This window comes from Salmo trutta, chromosome 16 (genome assembly GCF_901001165.1).
Source record: "Salmo trutta chromosome 16, fSalTru1.1, whole genome shotgun sequence".
Classification (NCBI taxonomy): domain Eukaryota; kingdom Metazoa; phylum Chordata; class Actinopteri; order Salmoniformes; family Salmonidae; genus Salmo; species Salmo trutta.
The window spans coordinates 43,213,396-43,237,550 of record NC_042972.1 but is presented as its reverse complement, the minus strand read 5'-3'; the positions used below and the strand labels follow the sequence as shown (position 1 = coordinate 43,237,550).

At 41.5% G+C, this 24,155-nt stretch overlaps 1 protein-coding gene across 2 annotated transcripts in view; it reads right to left on the bottom strand.

Annotated features, from left to right (window-relative positions):
* LOC115150778 (chemokine-like protein TAFA-1) overlaps positions 1-24,155 on the bottom strand; it is a 256,384-nt gene that overhangs the window by 6,406 nt on the left and 225,823 nt on the right. For both annotated transcript variants that reach the window (XM_029694447.1, XM_029694450.1), the window contains exons 3-5: positions 19,196-19,336; positions 6,296-6,420; positions 4,645-4,735 (exon numbers count right to left, since the gene is read on the bottom strand). In XM_029694447.1, coding sequence (XP_029550307.1) covers positions 4,709-4,735; positions 6,296-6,420; positions 19,196-19,336 — 293 coding nt within the window. In that variant the 3' untranslated portion in view covers positions 4,645-4,708. The remainder of the gene's footprint in view (positions 1-4,644; positions 4,736-6,295; positions 6,421-19,195; positions 19,337-24,155) is intronic.

The window sequence follows — 24,155 nt, the reverse complement described above, 5'->3', positions numbered from 1 at the left end:
TCTAAAGAAGGTCAGTTTTATTGCTTCTTTAATCAGAACAACAGTTTTCAGTAGTGCTAACATAATTGCAAAAGGGTTTTCTAATGTTCAATTAGCCTTTTAAAATGATAAACTGATTAGCTAACACAACGTGCCATTGGAACACAGGAGAGATGGTTGCTGATAATGGGCCTCTGTATGTAGATATTCCATAAAAAATCTTCCATTTCCAGCTACAATAGTAATTTACAACATTAACAATGTCTACACTGTATTTCTGATGGGCTTTTCTTTCAAAAACAAGGATATATCTAAGTGACCCCAAACTTTTGAACGGTAGTGTAAGTTGAACACATGATTTTACTGTGTGGAGTAGTGCCAGTTGTTCATTTGAACAATTGATTTATGATTTCTCTTATTCAACACATTTGATGGTGATGCGTCTGTTGCACTTTGCTCTGAACTAGCCTCCCAGATGGGATATATCCTGTTGTGTTTTGTGACTGGCTTGAAAAGGTGCCTTCTGGTACTACTAATAGACAACATGTGGCTTTTGAAACAGCAAAGCATATACTGAATTTACATACTGAGGCAACAGCTAGGAAGCTATTAGTATTAGTGAAACGGCTGTTATCAGTTTCTTCTTCTTCTCTCAGCCAGGAATGATCCTGGGCTAACAGTCAATCTGCCTGGTGACATGTACTGTCTGTCTGGTAGGGATTCTTGATTATATTGAAGCCTTCACATAATTAGATCTTTATAACAAAAGGGGCAGGTAAGCAGAATGAAGACAAGATGTTACATTTCAGCTTTTTTTTGTTCTCTCCATTTTCCATGTAACTGTATGGCGTGAGAAAAAGGATTGATCTATTTAGCCAATGGAGCGGGTAATGTGGATCTATGCTGGGCGTGTGTTTGGAGGGGTCCCTCCCCAGTTCCCTTCACTGTGACTTCCTCAAACAAAAGGCCTGCCTTGTCTGCTGCTGATAGAGTACAGGCAAGCAGGGCTCCCCCTCTGAAAGACAGCAAGAAAAAATACAGAAAAAAAGGCTGTCAGGCACTCGCTTTGTCAGCTTCTAACGTTCATGCCAATTTAAAAAACGAGTATTAAAGCTGATGTATTTATGTGTGTGTGTGTGTGTGTGTGTGTGTGTGTGTGTGTGTGTGTGTGTGTGTGTGCCTGATTGCATTTCACTGAGGCTGTTTAGAGCCAAATGAAACCCTGCAGGTGAAATGAAAAGGGGGAAAAAAAGTCCTGTAGGATTTACTGGAGTATAACAAAACAAATACAGATGAGGTTATTTGCCCTCAATGCAGAAAGAATGAAGGATGTTGATTAAAACAGGAATACAGAGAGGGAAATAAAACCCTTTTAAATGGCCTGTTGTCTATGCTGTCCGCTGATAGTTGTCTAAATGCCCCACGTTAGAGGCAGATCAGGACATAAAGCAGCCTCTGATAACAACCCACACAACAAGAGGGGCAGAAGACAGACATACCCAAGGGTGTCAGACAAACTCAAACACACACACACACACACACACACACACACACACACACACACACACACACACACACACACACACACACACACACACACACACACACACACACACCCGAGATTAGCACATGATAATGGGATTGGCAGACTGGGACTATGCACTGTAATCTAATTCACACAGTACCCAGTAGCAAAATAGGACATGAAACAAAGGAGAGAATGGATGAAAGAGAGGGACTGATCCTACTATTACACACTGATCTGACCAGAACAGCAAATGAGCAGGGCTGTGTTTGTTTGTATACATGTGTGTGTTGACAGGCGGCATGCATGTCTTTGTATTTCCAGATGTACAGTACCAGTCAAAAGTTTGGACACACCTACTCAGTCAAGGGTTTTTCTTAAATGTTTTACTATTTTCTACATTGTAGAATAATAGTGAAAACATCAAAACTATGAAATAACAAATATGGTATTGTGTAGTAACCAAAAAAGTCTTAAATCAAAATCTATTTTATATTTGAGATTCTTCAAAGTAGCCACCCTTTCCTTGACAACAGCTTTGCACACTCTTGGCATTCTCCCAACCAGCTTATTTGGAATGTTGTTCCAGACATCTTGAAGGAGTTCCCACATATGCTGAGCACTTGTTGCTTTTCCTTCATTCTGCGGTCCAACTCATCCCAAACCTTCTCAACTGGGTTGAGGTTGAGTGATTGTGGAGGCCAGATCATCTTATACAGCACTCCATCACTCTCCTTCTTGGTCAAATAGCCTTTACATAGCCTGGAGGTGTGTTGGGTCATTGTCCTGTTGAAAAACAAATGATAGTCCCGCTAAGCGCAAACCAGATGGGATGACGAATTGCTGCAGAATGCTGCGGTAGTCATGCTGGTTAAGTGTGCCTTGAAGTCGAAGTAAATCACAGACAGAGTCACCAGCAAAGCACCCCCACACCATCACACCTCCTCCTCCATGCTTCAAGGTGGGAACCACACATGCGGAGATCATCCGTTCACCTACTCTCCTTCTCACAGACACAGCAGTTGGAACCAAAGATCTCAGACCAAAGGACAGATTTCCAAGGGTCTAATGTCCATTGCTCATGTTTCTTGGCCCAAGCAAGTCTCTTCTTATTATTGGTGTCCTTTAGTAGTGGTTGCAGAAATTCGACCATGAATGCCTCATTCACACAGTCTCCTCTGAGCAGTTGATGTTGAGATGTGTCTGTTTTTTTAACATTTTCTTTTTTTAATTTAACCTTTATTTATACAGGTTTTTCTCATTGAGATAGCAACGCTTTTCCCAATAGCAGCAGGGGAACAAAGTTTCAGACAAAACAACTTACATACACTAACACAACATTAAAAAAACTATAGACACACATACAGTACAACAATTACATATTACGTAAAAAAAACACGAATGTCACGACTAGAAAACAGCTGTCCTAAAGACAATTACACTCGTGATAGTTACATCGATGAAGTGTTAAAACTCCACCAACGTGACTAGATCATCAAATTTTCAAATGTTCAGGAGAGAATTCCAAAACCACAGAGCTGAGTACCTAAAACTATTTCTACCATGACCTGTTCTAATTCTTGGTACTGTTAAAAGCAATTGAGAATGGGACCGTAATTTATATTTATTTACCGACCTGATTAAAAAAGAACAGAGAAAGTGGCATTTTACCCAGTATGGCCTTATAAATCAGTGTATACCAGTGTTTAAGCCTACGCAAGGTCAATGACGACCAGCCAATGACGCTGTAGAGATCACAATGGTGTGTTCAACGTTTTTGATTGGTAACAAACCTGAGGGCCGCATGATATACTGAATCAAGTGCTCTCAGGGGAGGGGTTGAGGCCTGCATATGTATACTACTGTTCAAAAGTTTGGGGTCACTTAGAATTGTCCTTGTTTTTGAAAGAAAAGCACATTTTTTGTCCATTAAAATAACATCAAATCGATCAGAAATATAGTGTAGACTTTGTTAATTTTGTAAATGGTTGCTGACTTTTGTAAATGGTAGCTGACTTTTAATGGAATATCTACATACGGGTACAGAGGCCCATTATCAGCAACCATCACTTCTGTGTTTCAATGGCACATTGTGTTAGCTAATCCAAGTTTATCATTATAAAAGGCTAATTGATCATTAGAAAACCCTTTTGTAATTATGTTAGCACAGCTGAAAACTGTTGTCCTGATTAAAGAAGCAATAAAACTGGCCTTCTTTAGACTAGTTGAGCATCTGGAGCATCAGCATTTGTGGGTTTGATTACAGGCTCCAAATGGCCAGAAACAAATACCTTTCTTCTGAAACTCATCAGTCTATTCTTGTTCTGAGAAATGAAGGCTATTCCATGCAAGAAATTGCTAAGAAACTGAAGATCTCGTACAACGCTGTGTACTATTCCCTTCACAGAACAGTGAAAACTGGTTCTAACCAGAATAGAAAGAGGAGTGGGAGGCCCCTGTGCACAACTGAGCAAGAGGACAAGTACATTAGAGTATCTAGTTTGAGAAACAGACGCCTCACAAGTCCTCAACTGGCAGATTCATTAAATATGTCATTAAATATGACCCTTCTAAACACCAGTCTCAACGTCAACAGCAAAGAGGTGACTCCGGGATGCTGGCCTTCTAGGCAGCGTTCCTCTGTCCAGTGTCTGTGTTCTTTTGCCCATCTTAATATTGTATTTTGATTGGCCAATCTGAGATATGGCTTTTCTTTGCAACTCTGCCTAGAAGGTCAGCATCCCGGAGTCGCCAATGATTCTATGATTCCATGTTTGTTATTTCATAGTTTTGATGTCTTCACTATTATTCTACAATGTAGAAAATAGTACAAATAAAGAAAAACCCTGGAATGAGAAGATGTGTCCAAACTTTTGACTGGTACTGTACATGAGATAGTTCTTAAATTGTTGCGCGTGTTGCATGTGTTGTGTGTGTTATACTGTAATCTTGAGTAGAAGGGAGAGCGCATAGTATTTGTGTCATTTTGCCTAATTATGCACATACTGTAAACACACACAGTTGAATATTTTTCACTGAGTATTTGAGTTAATGAGAAGCCAATGAACATAAGTCAATCAGTCACACTCCTATAGTTGTTTAGTGAAGTGCACATGAAGAAAAGCTGGAGAGAGACTAACCTTTACAGAAGCAAGAATGCAGCTCAGTTTCTGTTGAAGCATCCTCTGCATTTTGCTTCCAGAGCTAAAAAGGTGAGTATGGCGCAGTGTTCTGCAAAGAGAGGGTCAAGAGAAAATGTTGATGTGGATATTTAGTATATCCTTTCGTAGAGCCTTTGACCTCTGACCCTACTGCACACGCACAGGATCCCTTCCTGTTCACTGACTTCAGATCACTTCTAGTACTGCACATAGTAATTGATTCATATGATGAGCGTTTGGACAGTGGTTCTCAAACCTCTCCTCGGGGATGGCCAGACATTTCAATATTTTGTTGTGGCCTTGAATTAGCTTGCCTGATTCATGTATTCAACGGGTGCCTGGATAGGTAGTTTAGGTATCAGCTAACCACATCATATGTTTTAGCAATCTGGTGCCCGACGGCACAGTCGATGACGTGTCACGCAACCATTGGTTGATGCACGCAATGTCTGAGCAGAGGACCAAGGATTTGATGATTAGTTGACAATTTGAATCAGGTGTGCTAGCTCTGGAATAGATCAAACACATAGGATGGTAGGGGGTCCCCAAGGAGAGGTTTGTGAACCACTGTTTTAGGAAATATGCTTGGCAACGAGAGGGTTCGTCCAAGGTTACATCCAACTTATGAAACGCATTTCACGTTGTTGTCCAAAGAATGCATTCTGAGAGGCGTTCTTAAAGTTTGCTTACCTTGACAGGCAAAATCGTACCATCCGGTCAACTTCTTTTCACTTTTAGGGCTTGGAATAGCATGTAAGTATAGACTGTGTATTGCATAAGCAAGCGGAACAACCTTGAGAAACCCTGTGTGGTCTAACCTTCCCTGGCTGTTCCTGTCACCATTATCACATTAGTCTCTATTTCTATTCAGTCATGGTCACGAATCACTAAGAGAAGCGGGAGGCTGCACCCGTAGAATGAATACAAATCTGCCGATCAACCTGTCACAGAGTGTTAGATGAGCTCACTTTATTCCTTTTATTATTTTCATTTCTTACGACCGATTCTTCATCTTGTTTTTTTACACACTGCCTGGCAGTGGAAAGGCACTTGCTCTTAAGTTTATCTTCTAAAAGAGTTTACCCCTCAGGCAAAAACACGTTGTTTTTCACTGCCTTGCTTACACTTTTCTGGCGCAGGTCATTGGATATTCTGCTTACAGTTTAAAAAGCCCACCTCACTAGAACAAACACATGCACAATACGTGTCAAGTGCACACTTTATTCCCACTGAACTCTGCTTGAGTTTTGAAAATGTAGGGTTCTTCATATGAAATAACAGGAGACGATTCAGGAGGTGATTACCCAAATGATAGGAATGGGAAAGGAGATGCACCTACCACAGTACACCAGTGGATGTACCAAAGCATTTATATCACAACTTTCTTGTCTAGCTATGGTCACTCAGGTTCTATTTACCGCCTGATAGGTTGTTGTGGTTGTGGTTGTTTTCTAGTGAGGGCTTCTCACCACGACTCACTTAACCAACAGATTCACAAAGCTTATCTGACACATCCATAGCCATTGTGAGAGAGTAGCCTATGTGTGCTGTGCTGATGTGTATATGTGCTGTGTGTGTGCTGCGTTCAGTGTGATGTGTGTGTTTGTCTAGGGCCATAGCAGAGTCTCACCCTTGTGGTCTTGATCTTGTTCCCAGAGGAGCACATCCATCCAGAGTTATCAGGCAGAGTCTTACACTCCTCTCCCTCCAGACACGGCTCCATCTCACACCACCACTTCCCAATCACAATGGACGCTGCCGGGGGGAGAGAGAGACAGAGAGAGAGGGCTGAGTCCAACCTGTCATTACACACAATATTGGTACACAGGCGTGGGCAACAGACACATTGAGGATAATTCCAGCTTTTCAGTATGATGAAAAAGTCCTCAAGTGAACAGACTATGGTGATAAGACCCACACATGTTTCAAAATGAATGTTTTCTCATCCTTCCTCGCTCAGAGCAATTTGTACAGTTTGTGAAATGAATCTCGGTGTTGACAATAATGTCTTGCCCAAACAGTGATTAATCATTATTTTGTTTTGATATAGTAACATTGCATGGAGAAGCAGTAATCTTATTTTGAATCAAAACTAATTGCCTCTCATTAACATCTACAAAACACGTCCTCTAGCTATTAGACAAAACAAATAAGGTTCTTTCCCGTCTTCTCATCGAGATGTTGTGTGTTGTGTGTTGTGTGTTTGTGTGTGAACATCTGCCTGTGCGTGTGCACCTATTGCATGTCTACCACAGGAATTCACAAAGTGGTTTCTGTGACATTCAAACTTAGAAAGTATGTGCTTTGTATCACCCATGTGCCGTTATGCTTCTGTTTCCAGTGATAGAAATGTCTTGTATAGAGCCTTCATTCCCATTGAAGGCAATGAGCCAGTCTGGTGTTTGTCCTGCATGATCTTCTTTTCACCCAGAAATGTACTACTGTACTTTTTATTATATTATTTTAAATGCACATGTTTAGCACTAGATTGAGCGCATCTCTTTGCTTAGCTTACCTTCCTAAAGTTTTTCCATTCCCCTGTAACTGGATAGGATTGGAAGTTTGAATGTCTGAGTCAAGATAGACATATTGGGGTTTAGCAACTCACATCCTGTTTCACCTTTCTGGTAAAGTTTTTCTGTAGTCGGTGTAACCAAGGTTACAGGGTAGCAAGTCTTTGTAAGCACCTCTTCAGAAATGCAGGGCACAGTAAAGCTCCTGTGCCTTGTGGTACAAACTGTAGAAACATACGGAGCACGAACAGGCTGAACTGTAGCCTACTTTTCAAACACTGGACACATACACACTCCTCACACTCCGAGAAGAACTGACTCATACAGTTGCTGCATTGGCTTTATAGAAACCACAGAGACTCCTCGGTGAAGTATCAGCAATCCCAGGCTGACGCTTCCCCTCCCCCTAAAGATGGCCTAACTGTGTGCTGAAGCTACCAGAGCTAGCAGAGCCCAGAGCAAAGCGTTATCTTCCTCCGCACACCAACCAAACACACATTAACCATAGGCTCCCCCGTGGCTGTTCACCACATACAGTAATTACCACACACTCATCTGTCATATCTCTTTCTCTCTCTCTCTCTCTCTCTGTCTCTCTCTCTCTCTCTCTCTCCCCCTTTTTCTCACACACTGTGTAGCTTCACTAAATATGCATCCGATCTTAATCACACAGCAATCGCATGTGTGATGGCAGGAAACATTATCTCACCATGAGGTCTTTCTGAGATGCTGCAATGTTGGATTCCATGCTATTCTAGTTAAGCCAGGGCTGAGCTGGACAAACACCATCAAATATAAATGCGTCTGATCGTTTTGTGCTGCAATGAGCCTGTTTTCTATTTACCTCATGATTTTTGTTATTGACAGCAGAACCTGGAAACATTGAGAAGGATTTATATTCAACACTTTGAATGCAGAATCCACTGAATTGAAAATGGTGAAGTAATACCTGCAAATATTTGTATTTTTTTTGGAATGGAAAGAGAGAGACAGAGACGGAGAAAAGAGAAGGAGAGAGAGGGAGAGCTGAGATTAAAATGCTGCCTCACCAGAGGGGTTGAAAGATGACCTGTAATTTGCATGAAAGATGAATGGTATTTACTATACTCCACGAAACATTGATTTCTCCTCACATTGTGTGCTGAGTGTCTACATCTGTGTTAGTCATTTCTATAGGGCCAGTCAATTGTATGTGCCTGTCAAACATGTCTCAAAGACAATAACTCTGCCCTCATTATAAACAGCATAACGGCTTTCTGTGCAAGATATATAAATAGCTCCAAGTCATTTCTACCACCGTTACAGTACCTTAGAGACAAGATGTCTATTGATAAGACAGTGGCAGACAGTGGCAGACTTCTCCATCTCATTCATAAGGTCATCATCGTAAAAGCTAAACTGAAACAATTTGAACCCAACTTAAATAGCAGGCCTTAACTTGGCAGCCCTTCTGTGTGATCCAGGATGTGTAGGGAGTCAGAGAGCCACAGGGGCTAAAGGAGAGGCTCAGGGTTAATATGGAGCTCCAGATCCATTGAATCCAGGCCAGGACATCTCTCTCTTAGTGACCATGGCAGCTGGAAAAGTGCCAGTCTATGGGCTGGGATCCATTCCTCACTACCCAGCAGTCCACTCCACCCCTACCCCCCCCTTTCCCACTACCAACACTAAAGTCCCAGCCACAGCGACTTCATGACCCTTCCTGTTTGCCCTCCTCTCCTGACGAGAACTATGGAGGGGATGTGGATTACTATAGCAGGACAGTGGTCCCTGGGTAAATCACCTACAGTGCAAGGCCTGGTCATCACAAAAATATCTGTCTGTATGTCATACTTATTTTGCCTCTATGGCCTATTTATTGCCTTACCTCCCTAATCTTACTACATTTGCACACACTGTACATATACTTTTTCTATTGTGTTATTGACTGTACGTTTGTTTATCCCATGTGTAACTCTGTTGTTGTTTTTGTCGCAGTGCTTTGCTTTATCTTGGCCAGGTCGCAGTTGTAAATGAGAACTTGTTCTCAACTGGCCTACCTGGTTAAATAAAGGTGAAATAAAATAAAATATTATTGGCACAATCATGATGGACCAAATTCTGCATTAGAGGTCTTCACGGGACCAAAACGTTTTCTATGTCACGGGTCTGAGGGTCTGATATGATTGTCATGGGTCTTGGGTATGTGCAATTTGAACTGACTTGTAGTGTCAGTCAATTAACTGACTTAATTAACTCACACTACTCTGAGTGAGCGAGTGAGTGACACGGGGAGCAGGGAGAAGACGCAATTGTAGATAGCTGTCACAGCAAGGTTATTTATCATTCAGTATGATTACATCGTACCTGTCTTGACTGCATCAAACCAGGAGACGCTAGTTAAGCTAGCTAGCTAGGCTAATTCAGGCTGCACGCGCTTTCTCGTCCTACACAGTTACAAATAAACTCCATTCAGAATATTAAGTAGCAGCCTACCATTTGGCTCTTGGTTGTTGTAGCCTATCCTCAGTAGTGGAAAAAGTACCCAATTGTCATACTTGAGTAAATGTAAAGATACCTTAATAGAAAATGACTCAAGTAAAAGTGAAAGCCACCCAGTAAAATAATAAAGTATCCCAGTAAAATACTACTTGAGTAAAAGTCTAAAAGTATTTGGTTTTAAGTAAACTAAAGTATCAAAAGTAAATGTATTGCTAAAGTATACTTAAGTATCCGAAGTAAAAGTAAAAGTATGAATAATTAAAAATTCCTTTTAAATTTAAGCAAATCAGACAGCACAATTGTATATTTTTATTTATTTACGGATAGCCAGAGGGACACTCCAACACTCAGAAATCATTTACAAACAAAGTACTTGTGTTTAGTGATTCTGCCAGATCAGTGGCATTTGGTATTACCAGAGATGTTCTCTTGATAAGTGTGTGAATTGGACCATTTTCTGTCCTGCTAAGCATTCAAAATGTAATGAGGACTTTTGGCTGCCAAGGAAAATGTATGGAGTAAAAAGTATATTATTTTCTTTAGGAATGTAGTGAAGTAAAAGTAAAAGTTGTCAAAAATATAAATAGTAAAGTACAGATACCCCCCAAAACGAATTAAGTAGTACTTTAAAGTATTTTTACTTAAGTACTTTACACCACTGCCTATCCTTCTCCTTTAACTTTTAATTCCATAATTTGAATTCCATGTTCCATTGATTATATATCTCCTAACCTTTGCCACACATGGAGGCTCCGTGACTGTAGCCTATTGCCGCGTTGATGACGTATGTTTGGCCAACAACAACAACAAGCTACACGTGCCACGCGTCACTCTTGTGAAAAGCAAGAGCAGCAGAATAAATTATACAATTTCTCTCTTTCTACTGCTGCAGTCGCGTTTGGATCTGTGTGGATCCTTCTGGACAAGTCAGTTAAAACTACACATACCTGTGACAGTCATATAAGATCCGACTCAGAGAGTGACAATACTTAGAATTCTGGATTCGGACCCCCTTGGAACAAGTGGATCCGTGAAGACCTCTATTCTACATGACAGATCTCTTAAAGTATAATCCACCTTTACATTGAGGTTAAGAACAAATTCATATTTACAATGATGACCAGTGACGACTGGGAAGTGCGGTGCAATAAATACAGTAACAAAAAAACATTAAAATCATAGGACAAGACAGACATCACAACACAGAAGCACAGGGACATTATGACAAACACAAAGTCAATACAGAACAACATGGGCCAGCATCCCTGTGGAGCGCTTTCAAGACCTTGTAGAGACCAATTGTGTTAGTCATTTGAACCAATTGAGACTGTTCTGAGGGCAAAAGGGGGAGCAACTCAATAGTAGGAAGGTGTTCTTAATGTTTTGTACACTCAGTGTAGAACTCATATGATGAGACGTGTAAGGGGAAAACCTGACGGCAGAATGATAAAGCATGTCTAAATTCTCAAGGGCTCCTTGCATGCTGACCTGTAGATGACGTCCCCATAGTCAAGCATCCACACAGGGGTAGTTACAGTGTGTGATAGACTGAACCTAACACATGTCTGACAGGTAACACAATGTAACACAATGTTTGAACACCTTGACAGATGAGCGAACATAATTGAATTTGGTCCCAGTTTAGTTTTGAGGGCATGCCTGAAGTTTCAATGAATAGTTAAAGCTGCAATGTGTACATTTTTGGGTGACCCGACCAAATTCACATAGAAAGTTATAGATCTGTCATTCTCAATGAAAGCACATCTAAGAAGCGGTAGATATGTTCTATCTGCGCTATTTCTATACTTCGTGTTCTTAAGTTTTGTTTTTGAGTATTTTACTTTAGGTTTTGTACAGCAGTTTCAAACAACTGAAAATACATTATTTTTGGTTATTGAACATATATTTCACAGCAGTTTAGATGGTACAATGATTCTCTACACTATACATGGACTGGACTTACTTGAAATGAATCAATGGCCTTTTCCTATGTCTTGGCTTTTCTGCAGGTGTTGGGGGCATGGATCAATAGTTCACACTGGATAACGGGGAACTCTCTCTGCCTCTCTCTAACGCCCCTCTGGCCCTCCAGTGCCCCTCTGTCTGGCACCATGTCCCTCCAGCCTCTAATAGTCAGCAGCACTCTTCTACTCTCCAATCAATCTACAGTACCTCAACACTCGGTGTCTGTGTCTCTAACCCATCACTCATTTATTTCCAAATCAATCAGTCATGGGAGTCCTATCTCACCAGACCAGTAACAAACCCCCAAACTGGGCATAATGAGCTGATTGTTTTAATGAAGAGGCCTGATCAGTCCTTACACAGAGAGATGAGCCTCCCTGTCCCAGGGAGACTAGCCATTTTGTAATGGCAGTAATAAGACTGGGGAAGGTCAACAGAGCTGGAATAATGAAGCCAGTGTGTGATTATGGAGGGGCCGAGACAGAGACCCTAGATCTGAGGTCAGTTTCACAAGTCATTATTTTGTATTAATCGCTGCTCTGCACAGTACCAGACTGGCTCTTGATTAGCTACACAGACACTATTGTTTGGCCTCTCAATTATTACATGTCCAAGATTTTACAATCATAATGACTACCCAGGGACTACAGCCTGTATTTATGGAATGTGAAAAGTGTATATTTGCGTGTATGAGTGTATGTGTGTGTGTATGTGTGTGTGTGTGTGTGTGTGTGTGTGTGTATTGCATGTGTATGTGCTTGTAATAGTGTTTTCTTTTTCTTGAAGTGTGCCCGAGTGGTCATTGTAGAACTGTATCACCTCTGGTGAGAGTTTTTGAATTTCCCATGACTTGTCAATTGTAACCTGTACAATTGCTCTTGCAAAAAGAATGTTGACAATGGATGGAACTTTAAAGTGTCCAAACGTGAAGTAGTATATGTGGAACTATGCAGAGCGTGGAACACAAAGAATAGCCCTGGTTGGCTGAATGACTTGCTGAGCACTTCCTGTCTTGTCAGTTGATTTGTCAAGTGTCCAATGATGCCCGCTTTTAGGGAAGAGTTTTGTGGAATGCAACAAAGTTGGAGGACGTTAGCTTCCTGGTTCCATTCAATAAGAAAAATAAACAACTCTGACTCAGGCATTCTTTAGTATTTGTACAGTTTTTACTTTGCTCGTGTCGGCGGGCGTGCAGCGAGGGAGGATGCATTGTTTTTCTACAGGAGCTACAGCCCTGTTCTGCTGACCTTGTATTGGCACCAGGTTGAGGCCTTGCAGGCTTACTCATCACAAGTGGGTCTATAACTGAGTAAAGCATGCTGGGAAAGACAGAGGTCTTCCAATAAGTGAATTTGATGTTCATTTTGTGTGACTTTGTTTAGATGTCATTGGATTGAAGCCAGGTCTGAAGCATTGTTTTAATGCAGCCAGCACAAGTGTGTGTGTATAAAGAATGCATCTCCTCTGTATAGTCTGAGCAGTGTGTACAGTACACATGTTGTAGAAGAAAATTATTTTATTCTTGCCTTTCTTGATGATCCTGCTGAATCATATTATGAAATGCACTGAGTATACCAAACATTACGAACAGCTTTGTAGTATTGAGTTGTACCCCCTTTTGCCCCCAGAACAGCCTCAATTCGTTGAGCATGGACTCTACAAGGTGTCGAAGCGTTCCACTGGGATGCTGGCCCATGTTGACTCCAATGCTTCCCACAGTTGTGTCAAGTTGGCTGGATGTCCTTTGGGTGGTGGAATATTCTGGAAATACACACTGGAAATTGTTGAGTGTGAAAAACCCAGCAGCGTTGCAGTTCTTGACACAAACCGTTCAAAGGCACTTAAATATTTAGTCTTGACCCATTCAACCTCTGAATGGCACACATACACAATCCATGTCTCATTCGTCTCAAGGCGTATGTATCCTTCTTTAACATGTCTCCTCTCCTTCATCTACAGGGATTGGAGCGGATTTAACAAGTGACATCAATAAAGGATCATAGCTTTCACATGGATTCACCTGGTCAGCCATTGTCTTGGACAGAGCAGGTGTTCTTATTGTTTTGTATACTCAGTGTATGTAGCATGTCACATCTTCAGATATAATGAAGTAAGTATTCTCTTTGAAACATTGATATCACTAATGATGGGAATGGCCTTGCGTAGGGAAAATACTATCTTTTGAAGGGCCTTTTCAAACTATGTAGTTTATTCTGTAGCTATTTAGATGGTTCTTTTGATCAGCAGACTGTATGGAGGAATCAGGCATCTCTTTCCACCCTTGAAGTAGCTAGCGTCCATGTGTCGTTTCCCCCTGGACGTTGCTCAAATGTACCATGACAACCTGTCATGCTCAGTATTACCCGCCCACAGCCAAACAGAAGGGTTTATTCTCCATCAGTGGCTAGCACCACACTTAATATGCCGAAGAGGGAAAATAAATGTGTGTCTGTGTGTGTACTGTACAGTATGTGTATGTATGAGAGAAAGTGTGTGTGTATTGCTTGTGACAAGAGATCATCATTGCTACAGTATAAATAGTATGTGCGCTGTCTGTGGCAGGGTGCAAACAGCATTCTGGACGTGTGTGTGTGTGTGTGTGTGTGTGTGTGTGTGTGTGTGTGTGTGTGTGTGTGTGTGTGTGTGTGTGTGTGTGTGTGTGTGTGTGTGTGTGTGTGTGTGTGTGTGTGTGTGTGTGTGTGTGTGTGTGTAAAAAGTATGTGTACAGTGTTTGTGCACTTGCATTTCTCATAGCAGGATAAAGGCAGTGGTGCCGTGACAGGCGCCTAATTTGAGCATATTGCATTGGCCTAGCATGGGCTGTGAGAAATAAGCCTGAGTGTTTGACTTGTTAAAAGGGATGTTCCTCACTAAAAGCCTTGTTGGCCCTGACATAACTGGGACGTAGTTCTACTTGTCAAAGCTAATAATCAATTCCCATGCAGGGATAAGCTTACAGCACTCCCCCACTGAGTATGTGAGGCACCAGCCTCCAACACAAGCACCACATTCCCATGCATTAATAAATACCCCAATCATTTACCAATCCCAGAGGAAGAATCACTCAAAAATACACATCTCGCATATCCACAAAGGAGTAAATATTACATTTAAAAGAATGGAACTGGAACTGTTTAATCTTAATGCAGTCTTTTTTCTCTGTTCTGTTTAGGGGTTTGCCTGGTTTGATGCTAATGACAGTTAATACACCTGTCTCAAAGGAGAGTAATCGATCTCTACGTCTTGCCCCTCAGTACAGGACTTGGTGCACGTGTAGGAAGATAGGGTGCTGTGTGTGTGTGTGTGTGTGTGTGTGTGTGTCTGTGTCTATGGGACAAACACAGCAGGTATCCACTGGAGGGTAAGATGAGCCCGGCTGGGTAGCAGCATCGTTACTCATCGTAGATGCAGCATTAATAATAGGAGACCTGGGGATGAGTTCCATCTGGGCCAGTACACCCCACCATGCCCCACCCCACCACTGAGGGGACAGTCACGGGACATTGACTACACAGGTCTATAATCCCTCACAGAGTTGAACAGGGACCCGCAGGCTCCACACAAACAACTTTCAGAATGAGTTCACACACTAAAGTCTTAACACTTTCAATGATTTTCCTTGATTGCGGACTCTTTTGTTACCTGTGTATTGTACCAACTGGTTCTATTCCCTGAGCCGACTAGGTAAAAAAATCTGTTGGTGTGCCCTTGAGCAAGGCACTTAACCCTAATTGCTCCTGTAAGTCGCTCTGAATAAGAGCGTCTGCTAAGTGACAAAAATGTAAATGCAAAGTTATGATCATCTGAGTACAAAATGGCATCTGTTTTTCTCTGTCATTTCACCTGGTTCTATGAAAGAGGGATAGGCACCACTGGCACGCTTCCTCCCTCCTTCTGGGGTGCCGTGGTGCTCACTGCTGGAACATCGCTGCTCAGTGACTTGTCAGTTCCATTTCCATCCCCTCTCTCTATATAACAGGCTGTTAATTAATACAGTAACAGGTACAGGGATTCTTTCCTCACTGCAGGAGCCAGGAGCACCGAGGCATGAAGTGTCTCCCAGCCCTCTCTTCCCCCCTCTGCATCCCCCCTATCCCCTTCTCCTACCGTCTCCATTCATTCTCCCCTCCCCACCACCTCACTCCCCATCCTCTCAACTCTCCTCATATCTTGATCATATCAAACGTTATCACACCAAGGCAATGTAAGGATATCAATCCATCTAACATACTGCACTATATCCTTTCATTCAGGTGGGTTTTCCCTTTGTGAAATGCACTAAATAACATATTGGGCGCGTTCCTATGCTCAGACATTATGGATGCTTGACAGAGCTTACAACGGCTGGATAGGTATTTGAAGTATCAGCTAAAGCAATATACAGTTGAAGTCGGAAGTTTACATACACTTAGGTTGGAGTCATTAAAACTCGTTTTTTAAACCACCCCACAAATTTCTTGTTAACAAACTATAGTTTTGGCAAGTCGGTTAGGACATCTACTTTGTGCATGACACAAGTAATTCTTCCAACAATTGTTTACAGACAGATTATTTCACTTATAATTCACCTTATCACAATTCCAGTGGGTCAGACATTTACATAAACTAAGTTGACTGTGCCTTTAAACAGCTTGGAAAATTCCAGATAACGATGTCATGGCTTTAGAAACTTCTAAAAGGGCTAATTGACATAATTTGAGTCAATTGGAGGTGTACCTGTGGATGTATTTCAAGGCTTACCTTCAAACTCAGTGCCTCTTTGCTTGACATTATGGGAAAATCAAGACCTCAGAAAAAATATTGTAGATCTCCACAAGTCTGGTTCATCCTTGGGAGCAATTTCCAAATGCCTGAAGGTACCACGTTCATCTGTATTAACAATAGTACGCAAGTATAAACACCATGGGACCACACAGCCGTCATACCGCTCAGGAAGGAGACGCGTTCTGTCTCCTAAAGATAAACGCACTTTGGTGCAAAAAGTGCAAATCAATCCCAGAACAACAGCAAAGGACCTTGTGAAGATGCTGGAGGAAACAGGTACAAAAGTATCTATATCCACAGTAAAACGAGTCCATAACGACATAACCTGAAAGGCCGCCCAGCAAGGAAGAACCCACTGCTCCAAAACCGCCATAAAAAAGCCAGACTACGGTTTGCAACTGCACATGGGGACAAAGATCGTACTTTCTGGAGAAATGTCCTCTAGTCTGATGAAACACAAATAGAACTGTTGGCCATATTGACCAGGAGGCCTGCAAGCCAAAGAACACCATCCCAACTGTGAAGCACGGGAGGTGGCAGCATCATGTTGTGGGGATGCTTTGCTGCAGGAGGGACTGGTGCACTTCACAAAATAGATGGCATCATGAGGGAGGAAAATGATGTGGATATATTGAAGCAACATCTCAAGACATCAGTCAGGAAGTTAAAGCTTGGCCGCAAACGGTTCTTCCAAATCGATAATGACCCCAAGCATACTTCCAAAGTTGTGGCAAAATGGCTTAAGGACAACAAAGTCAAGGTATTGGAGTGGCCTACACAAAGCTCTGACCTCAATCCTATTGACATTTTGTGGGCAGAACTGAAAAAGCGTGTGCGAGCAAGGAGGCCTACAAACCTGACTCAGTTCCACCAGCTCTGTCAGGAGGAATGGGACAAAATGTACTTATTGTGGGAAGCTTGTGGAAGGCTACCCAAAACATTTTACCCAAGTTAAACAATTTAAAGGCAATGCTACCAAAAACTAATTGAGTGTATGTAAACTTCTGACCCATTGGGAATGTGATGAAAGAAATAAAAGCTGAAATAAATCATTCTCTCTACTATTATTCTGACATTTCACATTCTTAAAATAAAGCGGTGATCCTAACTGACCTAAGACAGGGAATTTTTACTAGGATAAAATGTCAGGAATTGTGAAAAACTGAGTTTAAATGTATTTGGCTAAGGTGTATGTAGACTCCCGACTTCAACTGTATGTCATAGCAATTTGTGGTGATGTGGCACGCAACCATTGGTTGTTGCGTCACATCGCCTTAGCTGTGGAACACGCCGGCTTTCTTAAATTTGGTAAGTCAACCAAGTTCGGAGTCCTTAGCCTTTGGAGCTCAGTTCAGAACTTTCAAAAAGTTTACGCAGTTGGTTCCAAGAATGAATTTGCTTAGCTTTGTCTGTCTCATGTGTCAGATGTAGCTAAACAAGCCTATGAAATGGATTGAAGAGGGCAGACATACGCCTCCTCATAGTACCGTCATTCATGATGAAGACTGTGTCGTTCCTTTGTGAGGACAGTCTAGATTACTTTGGTCATTGAGGAGTTTGAGGTGAAACAATAAACTGCATCAGGATAAATTAGTTCTGAAGGACCTCTGTTATGTTGTGTTCTATCTCACTGGGCTTGTGACTGCCTGTGGTCCTTTGCTCTGTTTCCCTGTAACTGCGTCACTCCGTTGATTATTTTCCTCAGGCATTTCAGGTGTGTCAGCCCAGGGGTTCCTAGACTTGTGCTTTTTATTTTTTCATTTATGAACCTAAGCTGCATTGGGCCATGCAATATGAAACATGGGTAATTCTCATGTGCTCAGCTGTGCATCTGAGGTATTGCTTGTCTCCCACAATCCTTTGCAGCACTCACCCAGATTCGATTTAGTCTCCAATTTAGAGTGCTTTGATATTATCTTAATTGACTTCATTAGGACAGAAGAGAGTCATGCATAGAGTATATTATTTGAAACTTTTGAAGTTTACCAGTAAACTACCAGAATGTTGGCATCTTTCAAGGATCGTAGACTAGTATCGAGTGGCCCTTTTGGGATACTTCAGATTATCACAGGTGTCTGTAATTATCTCTGCCCCTTTGTGTGGCCTTATCACATGTAAACTATATGAAATAATTCAATAACATTTAAAAAAAAAAATTGAATGATAAAGCTGTAAAACATTATCGTAAATAGAAAACATCAACACCCTTGGTCTTTTAATATGAAGATTTTTACACTGATTTATTTTACTTTGTCAATATGTACTTGTTGTAAATGTTGTGGTGTCAAACTGGTGACAGCTGTGAAAAAAGTCAATAGTTGGACAAGTTGGAAAGGTAATTGAAAATAGTGCTTTTGTCCTTTCATTAATAAGACTATTTTATCTTGAACAATATGGTGTATCTACATGGACAATATGGACGAGACATATAAAAATGAATACTATATATGACTACATTTTATGAAAGTTATTCAAGTATAAATTACCTACATTTCTACAGATTGCCATAGATTTTCAGTTAATTACTAAAATTACTGAAGATTCCAGTAACGTGGGTAAAATACCAGTAGCTTTGCAACCCTACTCATGCAAGAACGAGCCGCATTAGGTAGAAAGCTGTTGAAACACCTCAGCGTGTGGCAGTCTCATTCAAAAGTGCGTAAAAGCCAGCAATATTGTAATTACAATCAGCTATAAATGACTGTAAAAAAGTACCTCAACACTACATTCAGAGAACTACTTCTTTTTAGAATATTAAGCCGTATGTGATATTAAAAATGAAAAAGATGCTTTGAACATATCCTTACCATCCACACAAGAGGGTTTGTTGCGTGTTGTCCCGGCCACCTTTCCCGGTAGACAGGAGCACTTGACAGTCTGGGAGCGCTCCTCGATACGGTTCTTATTACAGCACCGGTGGGCTGCGATCACCTCACACGTACCTCCTTCTGAGGACACACAGACAGAGGGACAGAGACACATGGTTAGCTGACACATGGAGCTGAGGAGTTTGGTTGGTTAATTACTGTGGAACATATAATACAACGTCAAGAGTAGGGTTGATGTTCGATGATGTTTGGTATATGTACAAAATGATGTTAGAAAGGGAATAAATCCCTGATGTGAATTCTATATAGACCAAATGATCGACAGTGAGCTAGAAAAATACATTGTACTAAATAGGCTCATAATGCTTCTTTTAATTAGCTTCTATGGTTACTCACTTCATCTTTTTAAATGACTATATTTATCTGAGTGTAAATACCTTTCTGTTGTTTTTAACAACCTGAACTTAATTAAATCATGAGTTCATATAATCACATACTACACATTTTAAAAATACTGCTGAAAATAAATGTAAGGCACATAAACATGAAATTACTATGTTATCCTCTTCACCACAGCATGCGCTGCAAATTGCCCCTAGAGGCATTTAGATGATTCTAATTTGACTCTCAGGGTGTTCCTCAATCCATTACAAATCACTCCCTGATGAGGAAATCATGCTCTGCTCTTGCATTGACGTGGCTCTCCTTACATCCCTGAGAGCCTGCATATGATAATCATCTGTTCCAGTAGGTTCAGGAGTGAAGGCCTGGAGAAACGGAGCAATTAAATCTCATTATTACAACACACACCAGGCCTTAACCAGGCTGACTGGGTTAAACCAGCCTCCACTAACAATGGCTCTCCTACAGAGGTGACATCATTTACAACAACAGCAGCACAATGGACCTCGTTCTGACAGAAGAGGGTGTCAAAATAATGTGGAGGAGAAATGTGCCACTGATGGGTCAAAGTAACAATAAGGATCACCCTGGGGAGCGAGGGGCTGAAGGAGCCTAGGGACGTCCCTCCTCTCCAAAAAATGGAGAGAGGAGAATGGAGAGAGAGAATGGATAGAGAGAGAGAGGGCAGGGGCCTGCCAGAGCCCCGACTGGGCCGGTGAGTAATGAGGGAGCCACTGGAAGTGCCCCTTTCACATAGTTATAAAGTGGCGTGCTAATGCAGCCAGCGGAGCTGCAGGAGAGGGGCCCTCCATCACCGTGTGGCCCTCTCCTCACGCCCCGGGAAAAACTCTTCATCTTCCTCTGACAGCCGTCACCACAGACACCATCGTCCAACAATTAAACTGGAGCTCACAGAGGAGAGGAGAGAGGGATGATCAGAGGGAGAATAGGTAAAATGGAACCAAAGAACACTTCCTCTTTTTGTAGCAGTGTGATTTTCTTCATGGTGGTATTGCATTTTAAACATGGTGGTAAAATCGTTATATTGTCTTATTGGAGGATGGCTGTGTAAATGTTTGAAGTGGCTGGATCTTGAAAAAAATATCTGAGCTGAGCTTGGTAACACTTTTCTGTTCACATTTTCATCAAGGTCTGCCATGCCCAGACCACAGGCAGTGGAGACTGGGATTAAAAGGAGTACATTTGCAGTTATGTTGGCCACCGCTGTCCTGCAGAATTAATGTCACTCTCCACAAGCTTAGTTTTTGATACAGTATATCGGGCCATGAGGCATAACACGAACCATAAAAGTGAGGAAAGAATCCCTTGAGTGCACTATATTTAAACCCTAAAACTCACAATATGTTGGATTTATTCAATATTTTACTGGTAGTTTCCTGCCTGGAGACATGCTTTCAAGCCTGTTGTAGAGGCAGCCCTCACAAAATGCCCACCTTCAAGTTCCGACTACTTAGGGAATATTTATCATACCCCTGGCCTTTTGTCGATGTTGGTCAAAAACCACAATGATTCCATCAGACTCCTAAATGCTGAAAATGCATTGCTATGAGGAATCAATTATTCTGTCAATAAGAAATGCAAACCGGTGTGATGAACATGTACTGGTGTCCTCTCTTCATTTGATCACTGAGCATTTTCAAGGTTTAAAAAGGCTTCTAAAGTTTGTAATTTCCACTTAGTTATATCTGACTTGATTTGCCCTAATGAAAAATGTATCAACTCCTGCAAATATTTCCATTATTTATAATCCATATAATTCACATGTCCTGTTGCTGTAGGATTATTTTTCTGATGTGAGAAACTGGTCAAATTAAGATTGGACATCTGTATGAACTGCATTTCAAAGGACATTCAAAGAATATGGTATCATCTCTTCTTCCAAACTCATCTCTTCTATCTCACTTCCATATGGGATATTTGATCAAAACATGCGTGTGTGTTCTTGCATTTGGGCGTGCCTGTGTGTATGTGGATCTGCATGCATGCGTGTGTATGAGTGTGTGTGCGTGCCTGTGTGTGCACGCGTGTGTGTATGTGTACTTGTATGCGCACGCATGTGTGTGTTATTTAGCTCCAGGCCCTGGGGTGAGATAAGCAGCTCTATGTCCAGCCATCAGCCAGGTGGACATTAGAGCAGTTAACTCAGTACCATCTGTGCAGACAGAGAATGTGAGCAGTACAATAGACCTGATCGGACACCATGGGGCCAGAGGGGAGTGATATGCAGAGGACAAATGGCCACTTGGACAGTACATTATGCTGTCCACATACAGTACACCTAAGCTCACTTGGACCATGTCAGCATGGGGCTAATACTTGTCTATTCTGTTTGTGTGTGTGCATGCATGCCTGTGTGTTGCATGCCTGTGTGTGTGTGTCTGTTCCTGGCCTGTATGTGCACATTTGTGTGTGTGTCTGTGTATTTGTCTTTGTGTATGTGAATGTAAACAAGGTGCACTGTACATGTATGTGTGCATTCGCGCGTGCATGTGTGTTTGATGGATGGACCGTTCACAGGCTGTCACCCAGCTAGAAGGGTTCATCCAAACAGGTAAGATGGGGTAGGTGGTTCTGCTTTCTACCCTTTGGTGGGATGAGGTGAAGGGCATCAATGAGAGCATCGACTGGTCATTTTTCTCCTCGGAGCCCACAGTGACAGCAGTCATTAGGCAACTGGTTGAGGTGATTATGTTTAAGGAAATCAATTCTTCCTTGTCTTCAGCTTAGCCCAACGGCCAATTAAAACCCCACTAACGAAGGAGCGCTGGGATATGAAGAGAGAGAAGAGATGAGAAATGGAAGCTTACAGATCAGAGTCATTATTCACAGTAATGAATTAACCGCTCATGATTAAAAAGCAAAGAAACCCAAGTTTGAAATCAGTAGTAAGGTAGGATTGGATGTGTGCTGCATGGTGTGTATTGTATACACCCACGCATATCCACATTCCAGTATGAATCTCCTATGGCAACATCAGATGAAGAGAAAACTCACTGGAAAGAGAAGGAGCTTTGTGTTTTGACACTTTGGGGGACAGGGGTGTGCGGGCTACCAACTCCCCTCTCACTAAATCTGTCAATTTCAGACATGGCGACAATAGCACTGTTTTTGTCTATGTCAGTGCAGAGATAACAGAATGCCTCCCCAGAAAACCAAAATTGTGACTTATTTTAGGAAAGTAGGCGTATGTCGCGCGTCACTACTTCACAGGATAATTTTTTTTAAATAAAAATGTGTTTTTTGGCAGAAATGCCTTCTGGAACATGTGAACTTTCATGTTCCTTAATTACAAACTTGAATGCCATCTGTAAATACAAATAAAATGGTTAAATTATGATCTTAGTTGGTTTAGCCATGGAAAAAGACTGGAACCTTCCCGGTAGCCATGATTGGCTGAAATAATGGATGGGCTGGACATGCTGAGAGATGACTTTGGAGTGGTCTGCCATGTAGCACGCTTCTGTCTATAACATGACCTGCTCAGAATGTGTAGGTAATCCTTTCTAACGTGTCTTTTTTGAAAGATTTCACAAAGAACTTCAAAGGTTTTGCTCTCCACTTTCTGCAGGACCAAGTTTTGAAATCAGTGGAATGCCCGGTGGAAGCAGAGTATGACAGCAAAGGAGATGGAGAAAAATCTGCCGTTTGATTGTAAATATGTGGAGTGAGTTAAAAAGAGAACACACAGGCTGTTTTATAAAACACCTGTCTCCGGATTACATCTTCAAACTAAGGGCAACTATGGCATCTGTGACAGAGAGGGAGAAGCATTCATTCTTGTATATGAGTAAAAGAGTCTAGCTAGCCACATTTGAAGATATTACATGTTTCTAGTTTTGTCAGAAAGTCATTTTCATGCAATTTAAAGCGTACTGTTAGATAGCTAGCTAATGATTGCTGGCTGGCTCGCTAGCTAACGTTACGTGTATGATCTGTGTAGTAATATTATTCGTATCTTAGAGCCATTTGCATTATTAGGTATAGCCTTACGTTAGCTAGCTAGCTAACATTGACCCTAGTTGATTAGCTACCTGCAGATTCACGCAGGGTAGTAACATTATGAGTTGGGATTATGGTTCATTGTTTAGCTAGCTAGCTAGCTAGCTACATGTCTAAATAAAAGACTCCACTATGCAAGTAACCATTTCATAGTACCATTTACACCTTCTGTATCCTGTGCTAGTGACATACACTACCGTTCAAAAGTTTGGGGTCCCTTAGAAATGTCCTTGTTCTTGAAAGAAAAGCATTTTTCCCATTAAAATAACATCAAATTGATCAGAAATACAGTGTAGACATTGTTAATTTTGTAAATGACTATTGCATATTTTTAATGGAATATCTACAAAGGCTTACAGAGACCCATCATCAGCAACCATCACTCCTGTGTTCCAATGGCACGTTGTGTTAGCTAATCCAAGTTTATCATTTTAAAAGCCTAATTTATCATTAGAAAACCCTTTTGCAATTATGTTAGCACAGCTGAAAACTGTTGTTCTGATTAAAGAAGTAATAA